This window comes from Periplaneta americana, chromosome 16 (assembly GCF_040183065.1).
Source record: "Periplaneta americana isolate PAMFEO1 chromosome 16, P.americana_PAMFEO1_priV1, whole genome shotgun sequence".
NCBI classification, from domain to species: domain Eukaryota; kingdom Metazoa; phylum Arthropoda; class Insecta; order Blattodea; family Blattidae; genus Periplaneta; species Periplaneta americana.
The window spans coordinates 184,224,909-184,252,687 of NC_091132.1; the positions used below are offsets into that span (position 1 = coordinate 184,224,909).

Sequence of the window (27,779 nt, forward strand, 5' to 3'; positions counted from 1 at the left end):
TTCTTTGCTTACTTTATACTTTATAAAGTACATATACTCGTATTAAAACCATTATATTTTGTGAGGGGGGGATAGAAGTTATCCCTGGCAGGGATGTTAATATGAATTAATGAGAGGGGAATAACTTTCCAACGGGGGGGGTGCCCCCCCCCCGTTAATTCGCACCTTGCATACCGTATATTCGAATGAATTCGAGGCCTAACATAACCTAAAATAAAGAAGGGGAATGTTACAAAGATCGGTTGTACTTCTGATTGGACTAACGCAAAACTGATATTTCCAGCTGCCCTATTGTATTCACATCTATTAAATTACATACGGGTTGTAATAAACTTAATAATTTTTATTGTGAATGGCTCATCCTTTTAATCAAGATGTTTTCGTGATTTGTTATCTAAAAATTCGATCACGGCATGTAAGAGCGTACAAAGAAATCGCATTGATGAGCGTAGGTGTCAGGTAAAATCCTAATTTAACTTCAATTGAAGTTAATTATTATGATCATGTATACATCCATAGTAATGTTACAATACGCAGTTGAATATTTGTATCTTTTATTTTTTATAATTGTTTCGTTTTGTAGGTGTTTGGTACCATTATGACGGAGTTACGAAATACGTGTGTTCCTTGTGCCGTCTGTCAAACGTTCGCAAAAACGAACTTTGATTTTGATATTCAGCGAAATTTGTTTATCTAAGCATAATTAAATTTTAATTTAATGCAGGTGGGTAATTCTTCAAAACAAATTCAGTATTAATACGACATTGTGATGATAATATTAAGATTATTGAATTATTTTTATTTTAATTGGTAATTAAAAATTTGATTTAAGTGCAATATTCAATTAGAAATGCTAAAAAAATTAATCTTTCATTATTACTGACTGTATCGTACTATTGAGTCACTCTGACTGTCTAATCCAATTAAACTTCGGCAGGATGAGTAGAACCGCTTTAATGTTTTGGACATTAGAAGAAACGAATATATGTCACATCACCGGCGTGAACCAGTGATGCCTGGTTTAGGGCTGTGTGTATGCGTGCGTTTTTTTTTTTTCTTCACAGAATGGTGAATAAGACTGACGGGATTCCCCTAGGAGCATTTGCTGTAGTATTTTTCCATTTTTAATTCGTTGTACATCACGTTTGTATTTTTCTGTTCTCACATGCTCCTTAACATTAAATGTTTTCTCCATGGTTACTCTTACGTCGCACAGTTTACATTACAGTTTATTTCTTTCACTCGAGAACACTTTCTCACCATATCGAGACACTAACTTTTTTGAAGACAGGTTCCAGTAGCTACTTGCTTGTCGCAACAAAATAGGTTTACACAAAAATCTGTTCACTGGTACGTAAGGGTAAAGTCCATATTGTGAATATAAACGAAATAGGGAAAGAAGGTACATTTTACCATTTTCCAGGAAACTAAATGCGATATGTAATTCTAAGAAATTTAACATCTCAGATGAACGTGGAAGAAAAGAATTGTATGAGAAAAGTTCTTTACTTCTTGAAAGACTGAACATATGCCGAATATGACCATTAAATTACTAAAATATGCTCAATCACATAGAAATGATCAAATATGCATAAATGTGACTTAACGAAGTACTTTAAATCATTTAGCTTTTTCATAACAAGCATTTATATATAAATAATTGATTAAATGGCGATCTTATTCGTGTTAATTGTGTAAGCATGTGCGGCTTACAGCTGTTTCGGTGCTTCTTCACACCATCCTCAGAGCCTACTAGATCTCGGCGTCATCTCGAACTTCGCTGCCTGTTGTGTGGGTGTGTTCGATTGTTGAAAAGTGTTGAAATGTGGTGTGAAATAGTGTGTGTTCTGAAATTGATCTGTGTGTTGAGAATTTGATCAGGGTATGTTTTAGTGTGCCTGTATATTTCATATTGTTCTAGTGTGTTGAGTTTTTGGGTTATATGTGTAGGATTTCCATGTCTGTATTTATGTTATTGTGTGTGTGGTTAGCATTAGTTATGTGTTCGGCATATGTAGATGTATTGTGTCCTCTGGTTATTGCTTTAATGTGTTCTTTGTATTGCGTTTGGAATGATCTGTCTGTCCAGTGTAGAAACTGTCGCAATTATTGCATGTGAGTTTGTATACGCCTGTGTGGTTGTGTCACATGCAATAGTTGCGACAGTTTCTACATTGGACAGACAGGCAGATCATTCCAAACATGCTGCAAAGAACACATTAAAGCAATAACCAGAGGACACAATACATCTACATATGCCGAACACGTAACTAATGCTAACCACACATACAATAATATAAATACAGACATTGAAATCCTACACATACAACCCAAAAATCAAAAACTCAACACACTAGAACAATATGAAATATACAGACACACTAAAACACACCCTAATCAAATTCTCAGCAAACAGATCAATTTCAGAACACACGCACTATTTGACACCGCATTTCAACACTTTTCAACAATCGAACGCACCCACACAACAGGCAGCAAAGTTCGAGATGACGCCGAGATCTAGTAGGCTCTGAGGATGGTGTGAAGAAGCACCGAAACAGCTGTAAGCCGCACATGCTTACACAATTAACACGAGTAAGATCGCCATTTAATCAATTATTTATATTCAAGTGTTAAAAGTAGTGTACGAAAGATCAACATGGATTATCATTTATATATATTTAAGGAACATACTAGTCTTACCAAAAAATATATGCTACATCATAAAATGCCTAGCCCTAATCGTTATCCACATTATTATTATGGAAATATATTTCAAAAATTTTTATCTAAGATGAGGATTATGCAGCGGGGGGATGTTCTGATAACTTTGACAACCATTTTCCTAAATTTGTGTTTTTCTCTATAAAATGTACTACCATAATATCTTAGCTTCTAGTGGTTAGATTTATTTCAAATTTTCTATGTGTATTTAATTCGTATTGTAACATAAATTGAAACATGGTTTCTTTTTAAATAATAGTTTTATAACAGATTTCATGAAAAAATATAGCAAACAATTAGGTAAAAATTTACATATTCAGAAAAAGAAATTATTTTTGGAATCCATTCTGTCAGATTACTTATAACATTGTCAGACATAAGCTGTAAAAGTTACATTGTTCTACTCCCAACAGTTTTAGAGAAGAGATACAGTAAATATCAGTAATTGTATTGTATCTTATTCTATTTATTAACATTCCATGGTATTCATACATTGCTTCAAAGCTAGAATATGGAACAAGTCAAAAAACTTTATAAAGTCTGAAATTATAGGAATAGTAATAATTTAACATGTGTTAAGATAGGAGGTTCCTGGTCCTCTTAAGGGAGCATTCTCAGCATATAAATTAATTTTACTGATGAATAGAGGCACTTCACAACCTCGAAAAGACATTAATTGTATACTGCCGCAACTACTCTGCTTCAAAAGTTCAAGCGTGTTTCCTAAATAACTTATGTATGTATGTATGTATTTATTCACACTGCAATGGGTATATACCCGGTGGCAGTGGTAACTAATTACACTCAATAATGACAATAATAAACTTATTAATTAAAAATACAATTAATGATAATACTAATAATTAATACTAATAATAATAATAATAACAACAGGGAATATACTAAATTAAATGAAACGATCACTTAAAATAACATTTGAAATATTCTAATTTGTATCTTAAAACTAAGATCGAACTAAAACCCACGAGTATGATATGTTCATATCGGCACAAGTACCTTTCAACATTACACTCATTTCGCTGTCAACTCACTCACTGCACTGGAACTACGACACATTTCACTGATTCTATCCTGATTTCACTAACACTTCAAAAACATTTCACTGTTCAAATACTTTGCACTGCCACTATAACCTATACAGCTTCACTGACAGGAACACGTTTCACTTACACAGCACACTTCACTGACACGACATACTTCTTCACTGATACAACACACTTCACTGACACAACATAATTCTTCACTGATACAACACTTCAATAACAACATATCATTTACACCCTTTAAGTACTGTGTATAATTACCGTCTATTAGTAAGGTCCTTAAGCCTATTTTTAAATACATTTTTGGTTGTTGGTAAAGCCTTTAGTAAGTCTGCAGGTAAAGCATTCCAGTCCCTGATAGTACGATTGAGAAAAGAAAACTTTCCAGTGTCCAATACCTTACTATTGTTAGTATTTTTACTGTATATCTTTTTTTAATTTTCTGTACATATTTTAACAAATGTAAGTGCATAAACATATGCCTATTTTCCAACTTTTTAGTACATAAATATTCGCAGTCTAGTCATCAAAATAAAACGTTTATTACAGGCAAAGGTTTCCTGCTCGTCCGACGATGATGGATGTGATCAAAGTGGAACCTGAATGCTGTGAGGAGCCAGTCAGAAGCTCTGGACCTCTGAAGCGGGAACAAGATCCCCTGACAGTCATAAAGAGGGAGATTGAGGTAATACTACCAGGAAGTAACCAGCACAGTTCTCGCATACGATAAATTGAAAAAATAGTAGAGTATGCAGTGAAAATACGAAAGTGGAGCATAAGTCATGGCAACTATTTTTTCTTTTAAAGGTAAGGGTTGCTATCACAAAATGTCATACGTCGCACAGAAACCGTGCAATCATAGTGTGTGTCCACCAGTGGCGTAGCGTCCATGTAAGCTAAAAAGCTTAGCTTCCCCAGTTAATAATAATTTCATAATAAACCTGCAATTTATGAAGAAAATTATTTATTAATTTTAATAGAATTTATATTTACGCGTTAAATATTGTGATGCGGCAGCTCAGGATGATTTGTGATGCAGCAGTAAACAAGAAGCCTGCACACACCAGCTTCCAAGCAGACTGGTTTCTTCTGTGTAATCCACCCCGCAGATTTTCCATCCCTTTCTAAATAAACTACAAGGCTCGCAAGAAGCTAGCTTTAACATTTAAAATAAGTAGTTTCTGCGTTATCTCTTTTCGTCAGTTGTGTTCAGTTGAAGTGTTAGTGTGCATTGTGGCTAATATAATAAGTAATGAGCGAAATAACAGTTCCTGACACTAATTTACTTTAATTTTTTTAGGACAATTTTATTATCAAAACTGACTTACGAACAAAAGTGTGATTTAAAAAACAAATGACCCACTCCCTTGCCGTGAATGAAGGACACAACCAAAAGACAGACGCATACTTACGTAATGATACTAATATTGTGATTTCTCTAAGTATGACAGGGAGTATGACGTATACGTGTCTATTTGTTAAGAGATATGTGTAAACTGTGAAATCATATTTTATTACTTATCATTTGAGGTCATGCCTTATTGGTGTTACTTACTATGTTCCAACCAATCTTCGACTGCTGACTTGAAGTAGACTACTATTTCTTTTAAGACTGTATTTTTGTAATACGTTTTCTCATATTGCATGAAAGACAACTTGAGTTAGCTTCCCCTACTCAAAATTTCATGCTACGCCACTGGTGTCCACAACAAAAGATGGCTCTGTGCTTGTCTGTAATAGAACAGAGCAGAGTTGCCAGATGTGGCTACTTGTTGCCATTCTGGCGCCTTTTATGTTCCTTGTGGCGACGAAAATTTCCACTTGGCGACCTGGCTACTTTTCTGGCGTCTTTAATGTTAAAATTATGAAACAAATTCCCCCCCCACCCCACAAAACTGTGATCCCTTATACGTAATATTCTTCAGGACGTAAACATTCGACAGTTATTGTAGTCCTGTTAATTTTCAAAAGAAGGCAGAGTAACTTTCAAGATTCATACAAAACTTCCCCAGGCTCTGGCACGGGGATCTATAACGTGTAATGTCTATGATTTACAATAATGTTTAGTAACATAATTAAGTGGAATTAATGCATATAAATATATTACATTAATGGATTGAATAAGCGGATTTTATTGTCAATTAAACTTTCAGTTTAAAATATATGAAATTCATTTCTATGCTTTATTTCTAAATTTCGATAATTAATAGAAACGATGTTGAGCACTAAGTGTTAATTAATAATAGCGGGAATTGAGCGATTTACCGGGCCTCTTAGCAGATTGTTTCACTTGATTGCTTTCTTTAACTGTGATAACAATGTTTATGTAGAAGATGCCGAAATATGAGAGGTGCAGAAAGCACAACAAGGAGTGGGAGAAACTGCCCTGGGCTAAAAATAATTGTAGTTTAATTAAAATTATATATTCAAACCTCAAAATTTGGTACTGGTATTTAGTCATAATTCAAAATCACTACCATTTTAAAAAATACACCATTAGATTACAGACACACCTAATGCAGAAAATTAATATTTTCAGGCAGGCTTCAAGAGGCTACAGATTTTAAGAAAATTTCGAATGAACCAATTTGTAAAGTGTGTAATATCTCTAAACAACAGAATACAGGTTGAGCAAACAGCAAAATGCAAGTATCAGAGATACACATCATAACTGAATAATGCCATTTAATGATCATGTATCTTTGTATTAAATAATATTAACAATAAAATTGAATCGCACTTTTTAGAAAGGAACTAAGTCAAAATTTGTCATTTTTATTTCTTCTGATGAAATGATTAATACTTCCAAGACGCAAAGAAAAACAAAGGAAGGAACTTAAACAAACCTTTCCCTATATCTCTAACATCGAGTTGATGTTTATATTACGGCACTGGTACACTGGTATTTATTCGTGAAAGTAAGTTCTTTTGCTCTCCTGAAAAATATAACATTTTGACTTAGTTCCTTTCTAAAAAGTGCGATTCAATTACACTGTAGGTTTTTCTAAATTTGTTACTCCTTTCACTATTAACTTCAGAGATACCTAGCTACTTTCTGACGCCTTGTTGGTGTATAGTTGGCGACATTGATCCGGAATCATCTGGCAACCCTGGAACAGAGTAATGTTAAATCAGTTGTCAGTGTCGCTCCATGCAGGATGGATGTAACCCGTGTTGAACAACTCTCATATATCAAAATAGCCATTCTCTGTAAGAGGAATGCCAGAGAATTGGTAAAAGCTGTCGGGAATAATGCCCTTCCATACTGGAAGTTGCAAAGTGGTAGCTACTTTGAGGGCCTTTAGAACAGGTATGCGTGCTGTAATGATACTGATACAGGAACCCTGTAATGTTGTGGCAATGACCGTAATAAACATGAGGAGCAAAATGTTGGCGTGTTGTTAAATGTCCGTACATTTCGTCTATTTCTTTTCCTTTCATCTGTATATTTCATATTTTCCACCCACACTCGAATTCTCACAAAAAAAAAAATAGTTGCCATGACTTATGCCCCAACCCTCGTATTTGGAGCTAAGAGGGATGAAGTTACAGGAGAAAGGACAAAGATACACAATGCAGAACTGCATGCATTGTATTTTTCACCTGACATATTTATGAGCATTAAATCCAGACGTTTGAGATGGACAGGGCTTGTAGCACGTATGGGTGAAAGCAGAAATGCATATAGAGTGTTAGCTGGGAGATATGAGGGAAAAAGATCTTTGGGGATGCCAAGACATAGATGGGAGGATAATATTAAAATGTATTTGAGGGAGGTGAGATATGATGATAGAGACTGGATTAATCTTGCTCGAGATAAGGACTGATGATGGGCTTATGTGAGGGCGGAAATGAGCCTCCGTGTTCTCTGAAAGCCATTTGTAAGAGTTATTCATAGATTTCAAAAAGGCATATGACTCGGTTAAGAGGGAAGTATTATATGATATTCTTATTGAATTTGGTATTCCCAAGAAACTAGTTCGATTAATTAAAATGTGTCTCAGTGAAACATACAGCAGAGTCCGTATAGGTCAGTTTCTATCTGATGCTTTCCCAATTCACTGCGGGCTAAAGCAGGGAGATGCACTATCACCTTTACTTTTTAACTTCGCTCTAGAATATGCCATTAGGAAAGTTCAGGATAACAGGCAGGGTTTGGAATTGAACGGGTTACATCACCTTCTTGTCTATGCGGATGACGTGAACATGTTAGGAGAAAATACACAAACGATTAGGGAAAACACGGAAATTTTACTTGAAGCAAGTAAAGCGATCGGTTTGGAAGTAAATCCCGAAAAGACAAGGTATATGATTATGTCTCGTGACCAGAATATTGTACGAAATGGAAATATAAAAATTGGAGATTTATCCTTCGAAGAGATGGAAAAATTCAAATATCTTGGAGCAACAGTAACAAATATAAATGACACTCGGGAGGAAATTAACCGCAGAATAAATATGGGAAATGCGTGTTATTATTCGGTTGAGAAGCTCTTATCATCCAGTCTGCTGTCCAACAATCTGAAAGTTAGAATTTATAAAACAATTATATTACCGGTTGTTCTGTATGGTTGTGAAACTTGGACTCTGACTCTGAGAGAGGAATATAGGTTAAGGGTGTTTGAGAATAAGGTGCTTAGGAAAATATTTGTGGCTAAGCGGGATGAAGTTACAGGAGAATGGAGAAAGTTACACAACACAGAACTGCACACATTGTATTCTTCACGTGAAATAATTAGGAACATTAAATCCAGACATTTGAGATGGGCAGGGCATGTAGCACGTATGGGCGAATCCAGAAATGCATATAGAGTGTTAGTTGGGAGACCGGAGGGAAAAAGACCTTTAGGGAGGCCGAGACGTAGATGGGAGGATAATATTAAAATGGATTTGAGGGAGGTAGGGTATGATGATAGAGACTGGATTAATCTTGCACAGGATAGGGACCGCTGGCGGGCTTATGTGAGGGCGGCAATGAACCTTCGGGTTCCTTAAAAGCCATTTGTAAGTAAGTATGTAGCCAACTCCTCCTCGCCCCGTTCCGTGATCAATTGATCAATGTCAGCCCCCCTCGCGTATGTGGTACCTAAGAGGTTACGTCCAATTTCGGCTTCCCCTTCAAAATTTTCTAGAGCTCCTTCAGGGGAGCAGCGTAACCCGGAGTGAGATTAGTGGCCAACAGGCTTGGAGCTCACATATTTAGTTTTGTACAGCCCCCAACCCACTTGCAAGGACGCGTTTGCGTACCTTTTAAATTTTCCTCCCAATTCTCCTTCGATTTTTCGAGTAAGTATGTACATTGCTGGTATGTAAAACTTCTCTTCATTTCGTCGTCCTTAGTAACCTAAACAATGACTTTGTCCTTAGTAGTGAATTCTTAAAATTTTTAATCTCTCTCTCCTTGACAACTAACACATTATCAGCAGTAAATTTCACACAATCTTCATCATTATTCACAGACAGTATATATTACCAAGAATTGGTCTATAATTTAAAATTAAAGTAACATTTTCTGATAAGGGATTATTCATAAGTCCGTGAACGCAACATATCATGGTAATTGACATGCCAATAGAGGGAGAAACTCTCCAAGTTTTTTTTTTTTATAAAAAAGCCCGCTCTTAGTTGCTATGATTTATCGCTAGGTGGCAGTAGTTATCAATAATGGCAAAATGACGTTTACTAAACGTAAGCAATCGTTATGTATGTTGAAATATGCAAGGACCTCATCAAAGATTTGAAGTAGACGGTTTTGCTGACTTGCTCATTACGACGAAGCAACTTTTAATCTCTTTGGAAAAGTAAATTGGCACAATGTGCACATACGGGGAACTGAAATTTCCCCCGCAGTCATAAAGCATATGCGAGACTCACTTAAGGTGAATGTCTTCTGGGTGATTTCGAAAGAGAAGGTGTATGGGCCATTTTTCTTTGTACGAGTCCACCATCACTGGGATGATTTACTTGGACATGTTACAAAACTGGCTGATTACAATGATTACATCTCTAAGGAAGATGGACCTCACTGTCACTATTACAACAACGTGCGAGAGTATCTTAATCGAAATTTGACACACAGGACGAGAAGATGACGCGTTAATGAAGTGGCCACCACAATCACCGGATTTAACTCCGTGTGACTTTTTCTTGTGGGGGTTTGTGAAGGATATTGGCTATGTGCTTTTGCTCACCACTGATCTCCAAAAACTTCGCCACTGGATTACAACTGCCATTGCTCTGGTCAACTGTGACATGGAGCATGTATGGGACAAGATGCCATATTAGCGAAGTTGGAAACATTAGCATCTGTGAGTATGTAACAAAACTTGGAGAGCTTCTCTTTATTCTAATGTAAAGTAATTTGTTATTCGTTGTGTAGTTTAGTAGTTTAAAATGTTTCATGGACTTATGAATAGCCCTGTATAATCTGGGTTAGGTATCATTAATGCATAAAATATTGTATGCAATGCAAGAGTAAATCGATTTTATTCTCCTTTGGAAATAATTACTATTAGCTATGCCTCAGATGCTAAACTTTTCACTCATGAATACAATCCTACTGTACTCTCTTGTACTATAACGGTCTTACTAATAAAAACTCTATATACAGACGTTTAACTGTCTTATACTTATACGATGAGTAGCTCGTTTATACGTCGTGTGTAAATTCCTTATTAATGATCACTGCATACGTCGTGTATAGCAGTATAACTGTTACACAGCTACGTCATAGTTTCGTCATTACTTCGTTATGAAAGGTAATAGAATATCTGGGGTTCTCTATTGCATCCGGTAGGGCGCTCTAGTGTGGCGTGTTAAATATCGATAGTACAACTGGCTCTAATCGATTACCACACTACATTTTGGTCAAAGAGTACAAGCTACAGCATTATTATTCTAATAATTCTATGATCTTTGGTTTGTTCTTCTGTGGTTACAAGGTAACCATCATAATAAAATGACAGTCGATACGAACAGCTGTTACAGGGGCGGCCATTTTTTCCCTATATACAACGCTTAGACAAGGGGTTTCATGTATATAACTACTGCAAAGCAATTCCCATTGTATAGTTACAGACTGTTTATACGTCCATAGCTTATTCACGGTTTATTAGTAACGTTTTCTGTCTCAACTCTGCATAAGTCTCATATAAAAACTATACACAGCTTATTAGTAAGACTGTAAATCTCGAACTAGGATAGCTAGTAGTTTGTGTATATTCTCGAAGTAGCCTGCAACTTTATCTCCTGTGTTCTCCTACGAAGTCATAGGTTTCTGCTGTGTATCTTACTACATTTACATTGTCTCCAGATCACACAGTGGACTTACGAGGGTGGATCTTTTTGAAAATATCTGGCTAGTGTTCTCAGGACTCTGAGGAAGATGAGAGTGACTTGATGGCGCTGGATGACTGCCCAGAGTACTTCAAGCCTGAAGAAGAGTTTGAACGAGTGATGCTGCCAGCAGTTAAGACAGAGTTTGAGGTGAGATGATTATAGTCTAGGAGTGAGCAGAATTTTCTGCTTTGAAGCATAGGTACATCGTGAATCTTATCATATTGAACTGGTGTGAATTCAAAAAGCACCTTGTTAGAGGGGTTAATACAGTCGAACCTCGTACAACAATTTTCTGGGAGTAGGGTATGGATAAAATAAAAACACCGTAAAACATTTACTACTGAACTTTATTTGTTGAAACTTTGTGCATACAACACTGAAAGATGGGAGATTCCTCAGAGCTCAACATGACCCCCATTGCGCACCCTGCACAACTCATAACGGTGATGCAATTCAACCCATGTCCGTTGTAACATAAGAGGGGTGATTTGTTGAAAAGCTTGAGAAATTTGTACTCTCAGATCATCAATGTTCCTGGGTTTCTGTGAATAGACAATGTCTTTAACAAAACCCTACACAAAGAAGTCAGGAGTGGTTAGATCTGGGGTTTGGGGACCAAGCCAAGAGATAACTACTTCTTGTACTGGGTTTCGCCTGCGACATCCTGCGTGGTTTTTTTAACACAGAACCTGTTTCTACAAATGTTCCATACCACAATATTATGGAATCGTATATAGGTACATTATTTCCCTTTGAACTCTTTTAACACTCTCAAATTTAGCATACCAAAGAACACATTGTGCTCGCTGTTGATTTGTAGTAGCCATTTTATTCATTTACGATTTTCATTTGTCCTTTCAGACTATGCATTGTTGATTGTCATATATGGGAACTCTTATCTTTTAATCATAACATAACTAGCAAGAAATGTTTCCTACTATCATAATAATTAATGTTATCCATACCCAAATGGATCAGGCTGTAGTTGCTTTTAGCTTTTCCTTCCCATTTTATGTAAACCCCCTTTGAAGGAAATAAAAAAAGTAATCGCTCAAAGATTCGTTAAAAAGGGGTTCTACTGTATGTCATTTAAACAAAGAATGATAGTTCCTATTTAAATATGGCAGTTTCGTCAACATATGATAACCTCCAAAATATATGATGCTGATACGAGGCGTGTTCTTAAAGTAAGTAAGGGTGTAGTAAGTAAACGGGAAGATATTTACAACCCATTTTTGTTGCATTGTATTCCCCACACTTCAATTACTTCTCAACATAATCTCCACCATTATTGAGGCATTTATCGAGTCGTGGCACAAGTCTTTCTATCCCCTCATTGTAGAATTCGCCCGCCTGCGATGCGAACCACTCCCACACTGCTGTTTTCACTTCGCCACCATCAAAACGTTGACCACCGGGGAACTTCTTGAGGTGCAGGAAAAGATGAAAGTCACTCGGAGCCAAATCCGGGCTGTAGGGGGGGATGGTCAATTTGTTCCCAGCCAAATTTCGAGATGAGATTTTGGGTATCACGAGCTATGTGTGGCCGAGCGTTGTCATGAAGCAACACAACTCCATCGGTCAGCATCCCACGTCTCTTGTTCTGAATTGCACGACGGAGCATCTTCAAGGTCTGACAATAGGTTTCTCTAGTAATGGTTTCACTCCGGGGCGAGAATTCGATGAGTAGGACTCCTTTTCTATCCCAAAAAACAGTGCACTTAATCTTGCGTGTCGACATGGTTTGTTTGAATTTCTTTTTCCTTGGCGATGCAGTGTGCCTCCATTCCATGGACTGCTGCTTCGATTCAGGTGTCATGTGAGACACCCAAGTCTCATCACCTGTCACAATATGGTCAAGAAACTCATCACCGTGTTCACTGTAATGTGTGAGAAAGCTCAATGCACTGGAAGCTTTCCTCGGTGAGCATCTTGGGTACCCATTGTGAGCACAATTTTCGTATCGTAATCGATCTGTCACAATTTTGTAGAGAACACTCCGTGACATTTGTGGAAAATTCAAGGAAAGTGAAGAAATTGTCCTCATGAATTTTTTCATCGACACCAAATCGTCATTGATCAAAGATGGCCGACCGGTTTGCTGCTCGTCATGGACAGAGACGCGGCACTCATTGAACTTCCTAACCCATCTCCTGACCATTCCATCACTAATGGCATCATCACCATAACCTCACAAAGTTGACGATGAATGTCAGCTGGTTTGATGTTTCTCACATTCAAGAAACGGATAACAGACCGCATCTCACAGTCGGTGGGGTGCTCGATCACTTTAAACTTTTCAACTGATCACAACTAACCACACACACGGACTGAAGCTCTGAAACTGCATGCACAGCTTGCCTGAGGACTGAAGAAGAAAACACGCATGCGCAAAATGATTGCAGCGATGCGACGGCTATAATTGAAAACGGAACTTATTTTAAGAACACGCCTCGTATTTAAGAATAATTATCATGAGATAGGCAGTCCTGGTGAATGAAATGTGATATTTATGTAAACGCCTGCAGGACGAGTCCTGGGATGTGGACACTGTGAAGGTGGAACCGGAGGTGGAGATTGTAACACAGGACCATGCTGTCACCTTACAAGAGTGAGTATGGTGGGCACATTGCTGGGAGGATTGTTAATCTTGATACTTTGTGCTCTAAATCAAATTCTTTTTATATTCAACTAGATAGTACTCTCACAAGTTCATTAACAACTCCAACATTCACTGTATGTAATTGCAAAGTACAGTGCCATGTTGCAACCTTTGTTTACTATCCGCAATACTTTTCTTGATCCTTTTAACGGGACAAGGTCGGAGGGAACTACTTCACCTTTGCTTATGGCAGTAATCCAAACCAAAGGGAACTCAACACTGAACTAAATGGATAGTAACCTGTTTCGAATCGTTATTTGTCTGCCTCACGGTGAATAATTTGTTTCCAAGGAGTAGTTTGAAGGTGTTCCTGTGATGTGCCTGATATTTCCTCAGCCATTGTGACAAAAAAGTATTAGGCCTATGTTCGAAAACAAAATTTATTGAAATTATCAACGTATTACTTTACTGTGTATATCACCAACATTCCATTGTAAGATGTTTAGTTCATTCTGTACCATTAAAGTAGTCCCCGCCCAGAGATCTGATTGGGGGACTATTTTACCTCTGGATAATTTTACCTTAATGGTACTCATTTCATATTGGAGTGAAAAATGGCAAGTTGTAGCCAATTTAAGTGAACACCATATTTTAACGTTTTGGTGGCTACTTCATTCACACACAACCCCCAGAATGTCTGGAGGACCACACCTGCTGTTGGTCGACGGGTCCATTGGACCTAGCTGGGAGATCTTGTTGATCACCAGCTTTCCCTCCTTAAGCCACTGGAGGACGATTTTAGTGCCATAGCAGGTCAGCACTAGGAACAGAAAAGTAGAAAGAGGAGGAAGGAAAGGGAAATGAACCCCTAGGCCTCGAATGCTCTAATGCCGTCAGGGTCGAAGAAAGTAAGAGTTCAGTCAGAGGACTGGATAGGAAAGAGTAAAGAGGGAATTAGGTATTGGTTAGAGGAAAATTATACCAAGTTCAGTCATTAACTCATCAGTAAATTTAAGAATGCAGTTATATTGTCAGACTCCAAAGCAGCTATTCTATCAATAATCTCTAAACACACACCTTCATCTCAAACAGCAGAAATAACTAAAATGCTCTCTCAATTAATATCACTCAATAAAAGAATTGTATTCCAATGGATACCATCCCATTGCGGAATCCTGGGAAACGAGAATGCGGATGCTTTAGCAAAGAAGGGCAGCACTGCTACTTACAGACCTGTTACTAAATCTACATATTACTCTGTAAAAAGATTTATTAAATCTACATACTTAGACTTCAACAAACAAAATTTGATAACACAATCCCAAGGGAAAAAATGGAACTCTCTGCATCAAAATCCACAGTTAATTCCCGATTTACCACGAAAATCGTTTGTAGCTGCATTTAGATTGGCAACAGGCCATGATTGTTTGGCCAAACACCTGCATAGAATTGGAATATATCAGTCCCCTAACTGTCCGTTGTGCGACTCAAACCAAGAAATGGATTCGGAACACCTCAAAATCTATGCTTCAGTGGCTGGTCATGATAATATCTTTGAAAAATATTGGAGTGCAAGAGGTCAAATGACTTTATTGTCAAACGCCTGGCATTAGAAAACAACAACAACTTTACTGTGTATTAAACAACAATCTAGTAACCATAATATTCGAGGCTTTGCAATTATACCATCAGATGTCATGGAGTATGCGATTCAGTTTTAGATTTTAGTGGTTGCCAGTCCTTGTCATCAAAGATAACTGAACCTTACTGATTGAGTACTATGGAGCCCAAGGATCAAGAAACATTGCGCGCATAGTACTCCCTTCAAAAGGGTTCCTATTAACATGCACAAAGTTAAAGTTTCACATATTATCCCCTGCAAGGCAAAGTATCATAATTGCCACTTTTACCGAACATGAGTTATGGTGTTTAGAATAAATTTCCCAACACTGTATCGCGACTGTAAAAGTTCCGTGAGCTCCAACAGTTTTTTCCCCTGTGATAAGTTGGTTTAAACTTTGACTATTGTTGTTGTTTTCTAATGCCAGCCATTTGACAATAAAATCATTTGACCTCTTGCACTCCAATATTTTTCAAAGATATTGTCATGGCCAGCCACTGAAGCACAGATTTTGAGGTGTTCCGAATCCATTTCTTGGTTTGAGTTGCACAATGGGCAGTTAGGGGACTGATATATTCCAATTCTATGCAAGTGTTTAGCCAAACAATCATGGCCTGTTGCCAATCTAAATGCAGCTACAGACGATTTTCGTGGTAAATCGGGAATTAACTGTGGATTATGATGCAGAGAGTTCCATTTTTTTCCCTTGAGATTGTGTTATCAAATTTTGTTTGTTGAAGTCTAAGTATGTAGATTTAATAAATCCTTTAACGTAGATTTAGTAACAGGTTTGTAAGTAGCAGCACTGCCCTTCTTTGCTAAAGCATCCGCATTCTCGTTTTCCAGTATTCCACAAAGGGATAATATCCATTGCAATACAATTCTTTTATTGAGTGATATTAATCGAGAGAGCATTTTAGTTATTTCTGCTGTTTGAGATGAAGGTGTGTGTGTCGAGATTATTGATAGAATAGTTGCTTTGGAGTCTGACAATATAATCTTATCTCGAATGAGGAAGTAACTTGTTTTTCTGATATCCTCGATGATGTATGTAAAACATGTTAGAATTAGATCTTTCTTCTGTTTACCAGTGTCAACGATTTCTTGTTATATTATTGACTTGTGTTAACCTCTCCCTTTTTCCTTCGGTATTATACTGAGTGTCCCAGAAGTCCTTGTATTAAATGTAGTGAATGGTAGAAGAGGCCAAAACAACAAAAACATTTTTGTTTAGTTTGTATTTAGAATCAGGAATGTTGTTTGTTCGGCTTTTACGCTGGTTGGTCCTATTTTACTCCAGCCTGTCTCAGCAGGAAATCCTACCTGCACCTTCTCCAAGAATCCTCCCTCTTACTGGAGAAAGTTCTTTTGACAGTAAGGCAATGCTTGTGGTTGTAGTAGAATGACCACCCAACATATTTCACACACAATTTTCGGACTGTCTTTCCAGACAGGTGGATTGGCCACCAAGATGTATGTATGTATGTATGTATGTGTATGTATGTATTTATTCACACTGCAAATGGGTATATACCCGGTGCCAGTGGTAACCAATTGTATTCAATAATGACAATTAATAATAAACACAACTAATAAAAAACAATAATTAATAATAATAATAATAATAATAATAATAATAATAATAATAAAATAATAATAATAATAACAACAACAACAAGGAGCATCCTAAAATTAAAATGAAGCATGGTCACTTAAAATAACATTTAAAGTAAATCTAATTTGCATCTTAACCCTAAGCTCGAACTAAGACCCACGAGTCTGCAGGTTCATATCTGCACAAGTACCTTTCGGCACTACACTTATTTCGCTGTCAACTCACTCACTGCACTGATTCTACCTGATTTCACTAACACTTCTAACCATTTCACTGTTCGAATACTTTGCACAGCCACTTCACTGACACCAACACACTTCACTTACACAATAGACTTCACTGACACTACACACTTCACTGACACAACACACTTCCTCACTGATAGAACACTTCAAATAACAAGATATCAATTACACCCTTTAACTAGTGTGTATAATATACTACCGTCTATTAGTAAAGTCCTTAAGCCTATTTTTAAATACATTTTTGGTTATTGGTAAAGCCTTTAGTAAGTCTGCAGGTAAAGCATTCCACTCCTTGATAGTACGATTGAGAAAAGAAAACTTTCCAGTGTCCATCCTCTGTCTTCTTTCCCTCAATTTATATGAGTGGTCGTTCCTTGAAGAGTAATTTGGCGGCTGGAACCTATTTGTTATTTCTCTACAGGCAGACTCACCTCTGTTTTGAATATTGCGCATAATCGAATGAACATTGCGCATAATCTCCTGACCTCAATGGCATGGAGTTTCTCTTATGCGATCTCATGAATATGTTAGTGTATGCTACTCCAAAATGATTAGAAGGACCTAAGAAAGAGGATTTTGGTCATAGAGGACTCGATATTTCTATCTGTGGGTCCTTTGAGAGAGTCCAACAGGCAGTGGTTCAGTGCTGTGAGCTCTGTTCAGAGTTTCTTCTGTGCACAGGGTGGGCAGACAACAGAGTGACGTGTTTCAAACTCAAAGTTGTTCGATAAAAAGAAATTTGTTTTGACCTCTCCTACCATTCCTTGAATTTTATTCTCGGGAGTTTTGGGACACATTATATATACCAAACTTCTTTCATAGCACCTTAAATAAGAGGATTTTCTTTGCAGCAGCAGTGGAGAAATATTTGGTTCGAGTGAAAATCGCATCCAGTATCGAAAGAAAAATTTTTACTGTGCTATCTGCAAGAGAAACTTCACTAACGAGGCCTACATGCGACATATGCCAATGCACAAGCAGAACAATGTCCAACAGTTTAGATGCGAAATCTGTGGCAAAGACTTCGAAACCAAAGCAAAAATGACGGTGCATACCCGCATCCACACGGTCGAGAGGAGCTTCAAGTGCGAGAACTGCGACAAAGCCTTCGTGAGTCAGTCCCTGTTGATCAGGCACATGCGAACTCACACTGGAGAAAAACCGTTTAAGTGCGATCTGTGTGAAAAAGCTTTCGGCCAGCGGATAAGCTTGGTGAACCATCGTCTTATTCACACAGGCGAGAAACCTTTCAAGTGTATTACGTGTGACAAGGGTTTCATACAACGCGCTCAGTTGTTAAGCCATGAACGGATTCATACTGGGGAAAAACCATTTATGTGTGATATCTGCGGCAGAGATTTTGCGCAACGTTCAAACTTCGTTTCGCATTTGAGAATTCACACTGGGGAAAAACCGTACAAGTGTGGTATTTGTTCCAAAGAATTTGCGTCACGGGCAGGTTACATTACGCATGGACGTATACATGCAGGTGAAAGACCTTTTGACTGTGATCTGTGTGGGAAAGCTTTTCCAAGGAAAGTGTATCTTTTAAGACATATTCGTTCGCATACGGGCGAAAAGAATTTTAGATGCGATATTTGCGGAAGAATGTTTTCCCAGGGAAATCACTTGGCTACGCATAAACGTATTCACTCTGGTGAAAAACCCTTCCAATGTAATATCTGTGGAAGAGAAGTTTCAGACCGCGGAAATCTTGCTAAACATTTGCGTATTCATGGTGCAGATTAAAATAATGCTTTGTACTGACGTGTGTGCCATTTGATTTTAATAGAAACTGTTTGGCGTAGTCTTCATACATAACGAAATTTAATGAACTCTGAGTAACCTCGCATGCTGAAAGTGACTAAATTCCTTTTTTTTTTTTTTTTTTAATGGCTTCTGAATTTTGTGCGTTCTTTGGTAATTATCACGAGTGCTACCTGTCTATGTCAAAATTGATGACGTTATGAAATATTGATAACTCTCGCTAGAACTAGACCAAAGAAGACACCATTCGGGTCTACTGGAGAATACGATATGGAACTTCACGTTTTTTGGTAGATTTTAAATACATAATTATTATGGGGATTGTGAAGAACGTGTACCGGTAACTCGCGATTTTGAGATAGAAAAAGTTGTCGAAAAGTTGTTTTTTCATGAATGGAAGTTTGAAGAACGAGGATTGTAAAAATAGTTAAATTGATAAAGTTTCCGGAATTCATTTATTTTATTCCATAGATCTTACATGAGCAATGAAGTTTTAAGATGTGGAACAAGTCAAAATTTTACAATATTACAATTACAATTTTTTTAAATATTTACAGTTTTACAATTTAGTAATTTTCTACAATTTTTACAATTTTGTGCAATTTCTTACAAATTTTGGCGAGATGTAGTGAGATGAGGTGAGGTCTGAGGATTCACCAGAATATTACCTGGCATTTGCCTTTTGGTTGGGGAAACCTCGGAAAAACTCAACCAGGTAATCAAATGAAAGGGGTTGATGCCGAGGACTCGCCATAGAGTATCTGGCTTCAATCCCACGTCTGTGGAAAACCTCGGAAGAAACCAAAGACCAAAGGGGGATCCAACCCAAACCCGAACACAGCTCCGGATCAGCAGCCCAGCAAGTCTGCCGACTGAGCTACATCGATGGCTCTACTAAAAGTATACAATATATAGCCAATCAGATTATTAAATTGGGTCTATAATTAGCAATGGTACATTTATCTCCCTTTTTGTATATTGGTTTTACTATTGAATATTTGAGTCTTCTGGAAAAATACCACATCGCATTGACAAATTGCATAGATAACTTAACAGAGGGGATATTATTTCAGAACAGGCTTTCAGAACTTTACTTGGAATTTAATCATATCCAGAGGAATATTTTGTTTTTAGTTGTTTTATCACATGCATGATTTCTGCTGTGGGAATAAATTTGAGACCTAAAAACTCAGTGTTAAATGCATCAGTTAGGTAACCAAGTGCAGCTTTTTCTGCACAATCTTGAATGTTTAAGTTCTGAATAATATTTATATAGAAGTCGTTAAAATGATTTGCAATTGATTTTGGGTTATCTATTTTACTATCATTGATTGTAATGCAAGTAATATTTTCATTCTTTGAATATCGATTAGTTTCATTTTTAATAATATCCCAAATAGTTTTAATCTTATTATCTGAATTTGTTGAAATACTGCATGAAACCTGGTGATACAGATAACCTAAAACCCGTGAACATGTGAAATGAAGAGGTAGAACACTTCAAAATGAACGCGAAATGAACATTTCACTTCCTTAGTACATGCAAGGCGTACCAAAATCCTAAACTAACCTGTCAGATTCATATATGGAAGGCATACCAAAAGCCGCCAGTATTTTGGGTGACACTATGGCTGTATTGTATTCTTCAGTAATCCAACAATTTTTCTCTAACATTGCGTACTATTGCTGCCTCCATGGTCTAGTGGTCAGCATGCTGGCTTCCAGATCTGGAGGTCTCGGGTTCGATTCCCAGACTGGCTTCTCGGGGAATTTTTCTTGTTACCTTGAAGAAGAAAAGTTCCTTGGGTGTCTAGAGTCTGGGAGTTTGTATGAATGCGAGTGTGCGAATGTGTCGGGTTATTAATTAGCCAGTTTTCAAATAAAATACAAAATATTAGAAGACTCGCTGGGCAGAAACTTGAACACACGTTTTAACTTCACATTGTTCACAAGTAACATCATCATATGAGCTCAACCAGAAAGTACAAAGAGATGCTAGAGTTAACAACGAATTAGAAAAAAAAATCAATTGCGTACTGTGAATAATATAGAGTATAAAGCACGTAATTTAGTTAATACTTTCCACAGGATAACCTAGAACTATTAATCTATTGTATCGTCGCTTTATAAGTAAAACACATAAGTAAAATATGTTACTTCTGAGAGAAAGGCGTACCAGTTTATAATGTACATGTATAAACTTAGAATCTGAAAGTGAAATACACGTATAGAGAAACAACTTGCCAAAAATGCTTTGAGGAACCAGTTTTATGAAGAACTTTAAAACGCATTTTTCTCATATGTAATATTTTTTACTTACTGTGTTTTGCTTGTAAACCAACGGTATGTAATAATGAACTGATATATTGCCGCCATATTGTCGACATCAAACGTCATGAATAGAGCACAAATGTTTGGCAAAATGCCTTGTTTTTACTGGATGGAAGTAAATCATTATTTGCATAAATATAAATGTGAGTTGGGGTAAATCAAAGTGATAGGGCCAATTTCTATTTTGCCTTTTTAACCCTCTATGGCCCGAATTATTATTCTTTGAGGAAAAATTTTTTTTTCGTGCTATAGCAACTTATATGGGCTTAGTTAAGAATAAAATGAGATTTTTTGGAAATTTTCAATTTTGTATTTTTCAAAATCGGTTTGTGACTTTGAGGACACAGTGGGCTATAAGGTTATCATTTCGTACTCGCATTCCCAAAAAGAGTTTATTCCTTTTATTGTTTGTATACAAGTGAATTGACAATATTAATGTGGTAAATATTACAGTACAGATTAGAAGAAAAGTGATATGGATTTAAAAGAAAATCTGGATTGATTTGCAAACACGTAAAAGTTTTTTTCAGCATTCTGACAACTGCGTCTATGTGGTATGGAATTCCAAGAAACATTTGCTGGTTGGTGTGAAGCACAGGTGGACTTCGCACTTGGAACACATAACTTTCGGTGTTCTACCACACTTCGGCTTTTTGCAGCATGCCCTCTTTTCAGAGAAATGTGTCCAATGTGCTACTTCATCCGTTCTCACTACTTTATCCGGCAAAGTTGCACTTGATCCTCTTCTTTTCTTTACATCAATTTCGGCCTGAATGAGGAGAAATTTGATCTTCCTCGTTTCTTAGTCTTTCCTTTCTTCTCCTGACATAGGCAAGCTGCAACTGAAATTTTGAAGTCACGTAGACTGATCTGGTCCTTCGTGTTTACATTGCAGGATCTACAGCCTCTTCTATAAAGTAACCATGCGTTTACCACTGTCAGATGCAACAAGTGAAAGACAATGCGATGGTACCATTTCTTGGCTGTCCGATACGGGACTACAAGTGAATCCATAAGGTTGACACCTCCCATAATTTGTTGTAATATATTACAAGAGAGGGGCACTGAACATCGATTATTGTTTTTTCTTTCCTGTCTCATCTCTGGACAGTAGTAGTAAGATACATCCCAACAAAAGTGCTCAGCAAAAGAACTACTTTGTTGTCTTACCACTTTGTTGTCATGAGACTGATACCATCAATCTTCGTTATGACTTCTTCTACAGTTCCTCTTCCCTGTTACTTCATATCCTTATCAGAGGAGAACTTGCAGCACGAAATCTATTTGGTCTTACGGTACCAAGGGACAGAATACCAATCTTCGCTAGTTCCACTTGCAACTGAATACTGGTAAACCAGTTGTCAAAATAAACTTTATGAAAATGATTTCGTGGCACTATTTGAGTGAGACGAAGTATAACATTTCCTCTGATACCAAATCTGGTAAATTAGGATCATGCTCCACTGCACCACTATAAAGTTAGAAATTATGCACTATACCGAAGTAATCACACAATACAAAAGCTTTGTAGTCCCACTTTTTTTGTTTGTTCTTCATGTATTGTTTCAGCCTATGTCTTCCCTTGAACGCTATCATTTGCTCATCAACACAAAGATTTTCATTCATAGGAATGGAGTTGAGATTCTTCACTAAGGGATCTAGAAATGGTCTTATTTTGTATAATTTGTCATTACTCCTTTCTACGTTTTCATTATTATTGAAGTGAAGATTAGACTTTATTTTCTCCCACCTATTGCGCGGCATTGTATCAGCGACTGCTGGAACTTCAGTAGCTTCTTTCCAATACATTCTGGAACCCGGCAAGCCATATATTGCATATATTGACATATACAAGCAGCAACCAATGAACTGCTCAATCTCTTCTAGAGAAAGTTGTATTTGGTTCGTAGGATCAGGACTTGCTGCATAAAGGTTACTTTCATTCACCACATTGTTCAATATATTCTCATCCAATAGCTTTCTGAAATAATGTATAGGCTCATCAGGGCAGTTGGTTCCATCAGGAAGCCTCCCTTTCCATGGTTGAACTGGTTGTAATTGCCTACTTTGTTTCACTTTCCAAGTAAAATCAACTGTGCCACCACATCTTTCTGAATAATTTCCTACTTGGGCATTATCGTTTCCATCATCACTAGCATCATCCAAAACTAGGTGGTTACCGGCAACTTCCCCATTCTCATCTGTATCGCTTTCTGGAATAATTATATTTTCTTGGGTCCTAAGGTTCTGATGCACTTCCACATCTTCACTATCAGTTGCTAAATCAGGGTCATCAGATGCGTAACCTCCTACAGTTTTCACTTTAGTTTCGCTTCTCTTGTTATGTCCATAAAACCTCTTTGGGTTCATCCCCGAATAGGCTGTGTAAGAGAAATATTTACGGTGCTGTATTACATAGATACATTACAGTGGTAAGAAAATTACGCAAAATAAGGCTGAAAGTAAATATGTTATAACTATAAAATACCAATATTGTAAAATTTTACCAGTACCGTTATTAATTTGTTTCAGTAATCACGAAATGATCATAAAAGACAATATATTTTGTTTCAGTAATCACGAAATGATCATAAGAGACAATATAATATAATTATTGTTTAAAATTATAAAAATCAAATATATGACATATTGTAATATGAAGGCTCTGAATACAGTATAAATAGAAATAAAAAGAGGATTTTGACTGATCATTCTATATTTGCACTACCATGCTGCACATGCATATCCTCAAATGTAGTAGCCCAATGTTGCATGAAAGACACAAACGTATATTTATGAAATAATGCAAGATAAAATCGAGGAACTGAATTTTACATTGTATAAGTGTTAAATTTGATATTTACGAATACTGTGAATATTTTTTACCACTTAAATTCACAAAGAAATATCACAAAAAATAAATATAAAGTTCGTCGATTTCACAACCTTCCCTCTGTGAGCAAACGCTAGCTTTCCTATGCTATCTGGTGAGAACAAATTACACTACTTATACAAACAAGGCATGGATTCTTAGCTGCCATACTGTGGCTTCAAAGACACACTGGGATACAGTGGTACTTCATCAGAAACGTATACAAATTGAATAAAAAGGGATTGTTACTTTGAAGTCACATTGGGCCATAGAGGGTTAAGTTGTTTCTCACTAATTGAAAAAAATGGCCCCTTTTTTTTTTTTTTTTGTCATTTTAAAGCAATATTTCTTGTTTATTTGCAATTTTCTAATTAATTGTAATGTAATGTGTATGAAATTTTAATATATGAAACAGTGACTAACTTTACTAACAATAGTAAATAAAAGTAATTTATTTCGGTGTGCTTAATCTGCTAATAATCGTGCTTTAATACTCGAATTATGATCGATAATCCACAATTATAATTATAAATACCTATAATGTTATGTCTTCACGATACCAACAATCAGTTTTATAATTTTAAATATTAAGCCCGTTCTTGTAGAAGTTGTCACGTAGCATTTTCAATTGTTTGCTTTCATATTTTCTAATTTTACTGTTACAATTTTGTGCTACACGTGTTTATTATTGCAGGAGAAAGAAATTTGAGTGAGGAACAGTCAGTTATTGTCGGGTGACAGAAGGTATAAGATCGATTAGCTAGAATGCCTAAATTCAGTATACAATTGAAAAGTAAACTTCATGCTTACATTAGAGAATTTGGTACCCATGTGTTTTCAACTGATGGAACAGTTTTGTGATGTAATGTTTGTGAAAATACAATTAATCACGAAAAAAATATTTTATAATCAACATGTGTCAATTACAAAGTAAAAATGGGAGTTATATTGATATAATTTAAATTTATTCTCGGATATATTATGCTTTTTAAAATGTATAATGTCTTTTTCAAAGATTATTGTGCCTTTTTTTACGTTTTTATTGCCTTTTTTTTTTTGCCTGCAGATTTTAATTCTTATAAATGCCTAAACATCCGGGCTCTAGCCATGAGCTAATGGATCACCACTTAAATATAACGCACGATTATTAATTATTTCGAAATACGACCTTAGACAATAATTTCTATCTCCACTGTTAATACTTTCTTGTTGGTGCGATCCAGGTCTCAAAATACCCACTGTCCAGAAATCTATACCTGGATCTCTCGAGCAAACTTAAGTTTGTCTATTTATATTAAATGTCTCATCAGCACTTGCCATGTTGGCTGAATGTTAACACAACTCCCACTAGTTTCGTTTCAGAGGACGATGGATCGAGTCTATGTCAGAGAAATAATTTATAATAAACATTTGCAATTAAATGTATGTCGTGATTGTAGGAATATAACTCAGACACATAGAACATCAAAAGATAGTCCGAGAATTGGAGAGAAGAGAGATACAGACAGAGTCATTTAGTAATTAAATTTATATTCTAATCTGTCTTGATTTTGACATCTGATGTGGAAATTATGGCTGTGATACATCCATTCATTACCACGTACAACAGTTGAATATTTCTAGGTTATTCTGTGGAAATTGTTGGGTATTAAAAAGCAAACCCATAGGCTTGGTACTCTATACCAGACATGCTCACAAGCAAACAGTAGGGGAAGTATCTGGTGCCCCCAATCCCTCTTATACGCTTACTACTTGTACAAGACGATGTAGCTATCAGTGGCGGAACTTTGGCAATAAGTTTAACATGCACAGTTTTTCTTTTAAGGAAAATAAGTATAAATAGCTTCAAGACAACAAATAATAATTTTACTCTTTCAAACTCAAACAGATGGTGTCCCAGTTAGATAACGAGGCAAGCCTATGTGACGAAAATGAACTGTTTTTTTTTCTCTCGTAATCAGCTGTTTCAAAATGTGTAAGTTAAATCTGTTTACAAAATAAATTAATAATTAAACGTTTGTTTTTAAGAGCTCTATCAAATGGTATCCTATTTGACCTGACTCCCATTAGAAATTTTAAATGATACGCCACTGACCCTACTTCCTGTTCGACCTGATTGATGAAATCAAGTTCTAGTGAAAGTTACATGTGGTTTATTCATAAATATTTTCTCTCGAAAATTTTAATGCAATAGTTTCCGAAATAAATTACTTACGGGTGGTCCGAATCACCCATTGCTTCTCGTACATTTTCTCATTGAAAGAGTAGGAATTGATAAAAACGTTTCCTATGAAAGTTGTTTGTTTTGAAGAGCTCTATCAAATGATACCCTATTTGACCCCGACTCCCATTTGAAATTTTAAAGTGATACGCCACTGACTCTACTTCCTGTTAGAGCTGATTGATGAAATTAAGCTCAAGTGAAAGTTCACATATGGTTTAGTTATAAATATTTTTGTCTCGAAAATTTTCATGCACTAGTTTCCGAAATAAATTACTGTTACGTGTGGTCTGAATCACCCTGTATATAAAACTATCCTACAAAAACTATTGGCACAATTACAGTGATCCATTCTAACTTAAATTGTTCTACTAAAATATTTGACGCACAGTAAAATACTAATTTTTTTCTCCATTTGTATTATATTTTTGGTCCAGGGAAAATTCACTCCTACAAAAACACTCTTCTTTTATTTGCTGATTAATAGTATTACCGTAGATCACTAGCTTAGTGAAACTGTAATTAATAGACTAATTTTTTTAAATGTTACAATTAATACATTTACACGTAAAAATATTACATAATATTTATATGATTGTATGGGTCTCATAAATTGTGACATTACCAATTTCGTCATATACATGTAGCACTCATGATTATTTACCCATTATTCTTAAAAAGTTTGTTAAAAATAAAAATTCAAAAATCAAAATAGTAATAAGATACCGTGTAAACGTAAATGCAACGAAATGTATACATTTTATGAAGTCTAATTGTGTTTAATTTCCCCTTTTGTCCCGTGGTATCTTGAACCATAGTGTAGAAGGTTGCAGGTTTTCATCTTGAATGCAGAGGAAGCTCTTATACAGTCCAATGTGGTTATACAGGATTGGTGTTAGCATTCTTTGCTGGCAGACTGGAATATTCACGATGATGTTTTCTCATTGGATGTTCTTAAATCTTTTATTCAGTATCCATTGTTTGTCTTCTGAGTGTCCATTTTTTTCTTATCACTGGGAGATGCACCTTTACTTTTTAACTTCGCTCTAGAATATGCCATTAGGAAAGTTCAGGATAACAGGCAGGGTTTGGAATTGAACGGGTTACATCAGCTTCTTGTCTATGCAGATGACGTGAATATGTTAGGAGAAAATACACAAACGATTAGGGAAAACACGGAAATTTTACTTGAAGCAAGTAAAGCGATCGGTTTGGAAGTAAATCCCGAAAAGACCAAGTATATCATTATGTCTCGTGACCAGAATATTGTACGAAATGGAAATATAAAAATTGGAGATTTATCCTTCGAAGAGGTGGAAAAATTCAAATATCTTGGAGCAACAGTAACAAATATAAATGACACTTGGGAGGAAATTAAA

General features: G+C 36.3%; 1 protein-coding gene across 6 annotated transcripts; it reads left to right on the plus strand.

The window, feature by feature from the left end:
* Positions 1 to 306: 306 nt before the first annotated feature.
* On the plus strand, positions 307 to 27,173 carry LOC138692214 (zinc finger protein OZF-like). Of its 6 annotated transcripts, XM_069815317.1 has the most exons (6): positions 307 to 459; positions 584 to 724; positions 4,338 to 4,473; positions 11,151 to 11,273; positions 13,655 to 13,737; positions 18,061 to 27,173. In XM_069815317.1, exons 3-6 carry the CDS (start codon positions 4,363 to 4,365, stop codon positions 18,956 to 18,958), a joined length of 1,215 nt encoding a protein of 404 aa, XP_069671418.1. In that variant the 5' UTR covers positions 307 to 459; positions 584 to 724; positions 4,338 to 4,362; the 3' UTR covers positions 18,959 to 27,173. The 6 variants fall into 6 exon arrangements, with proteins under 6 accessions (XP_069671418.1, XP_069671417.1, XP_069671419.1 ...); XM_069815316.1 differs by lacking the exon at positions 307 to 459 and having other exon boundaries at positions 474 to 724; XM_069815318.1 differs by lacking the exon at positions 307 to 459 and having other exon boundaries at positions 476 to 724; positions 18,064 to 27,173.
* The last annotated feature ends 606 nt before the right edge of the window (positions 27,174 to 27,779 follow it).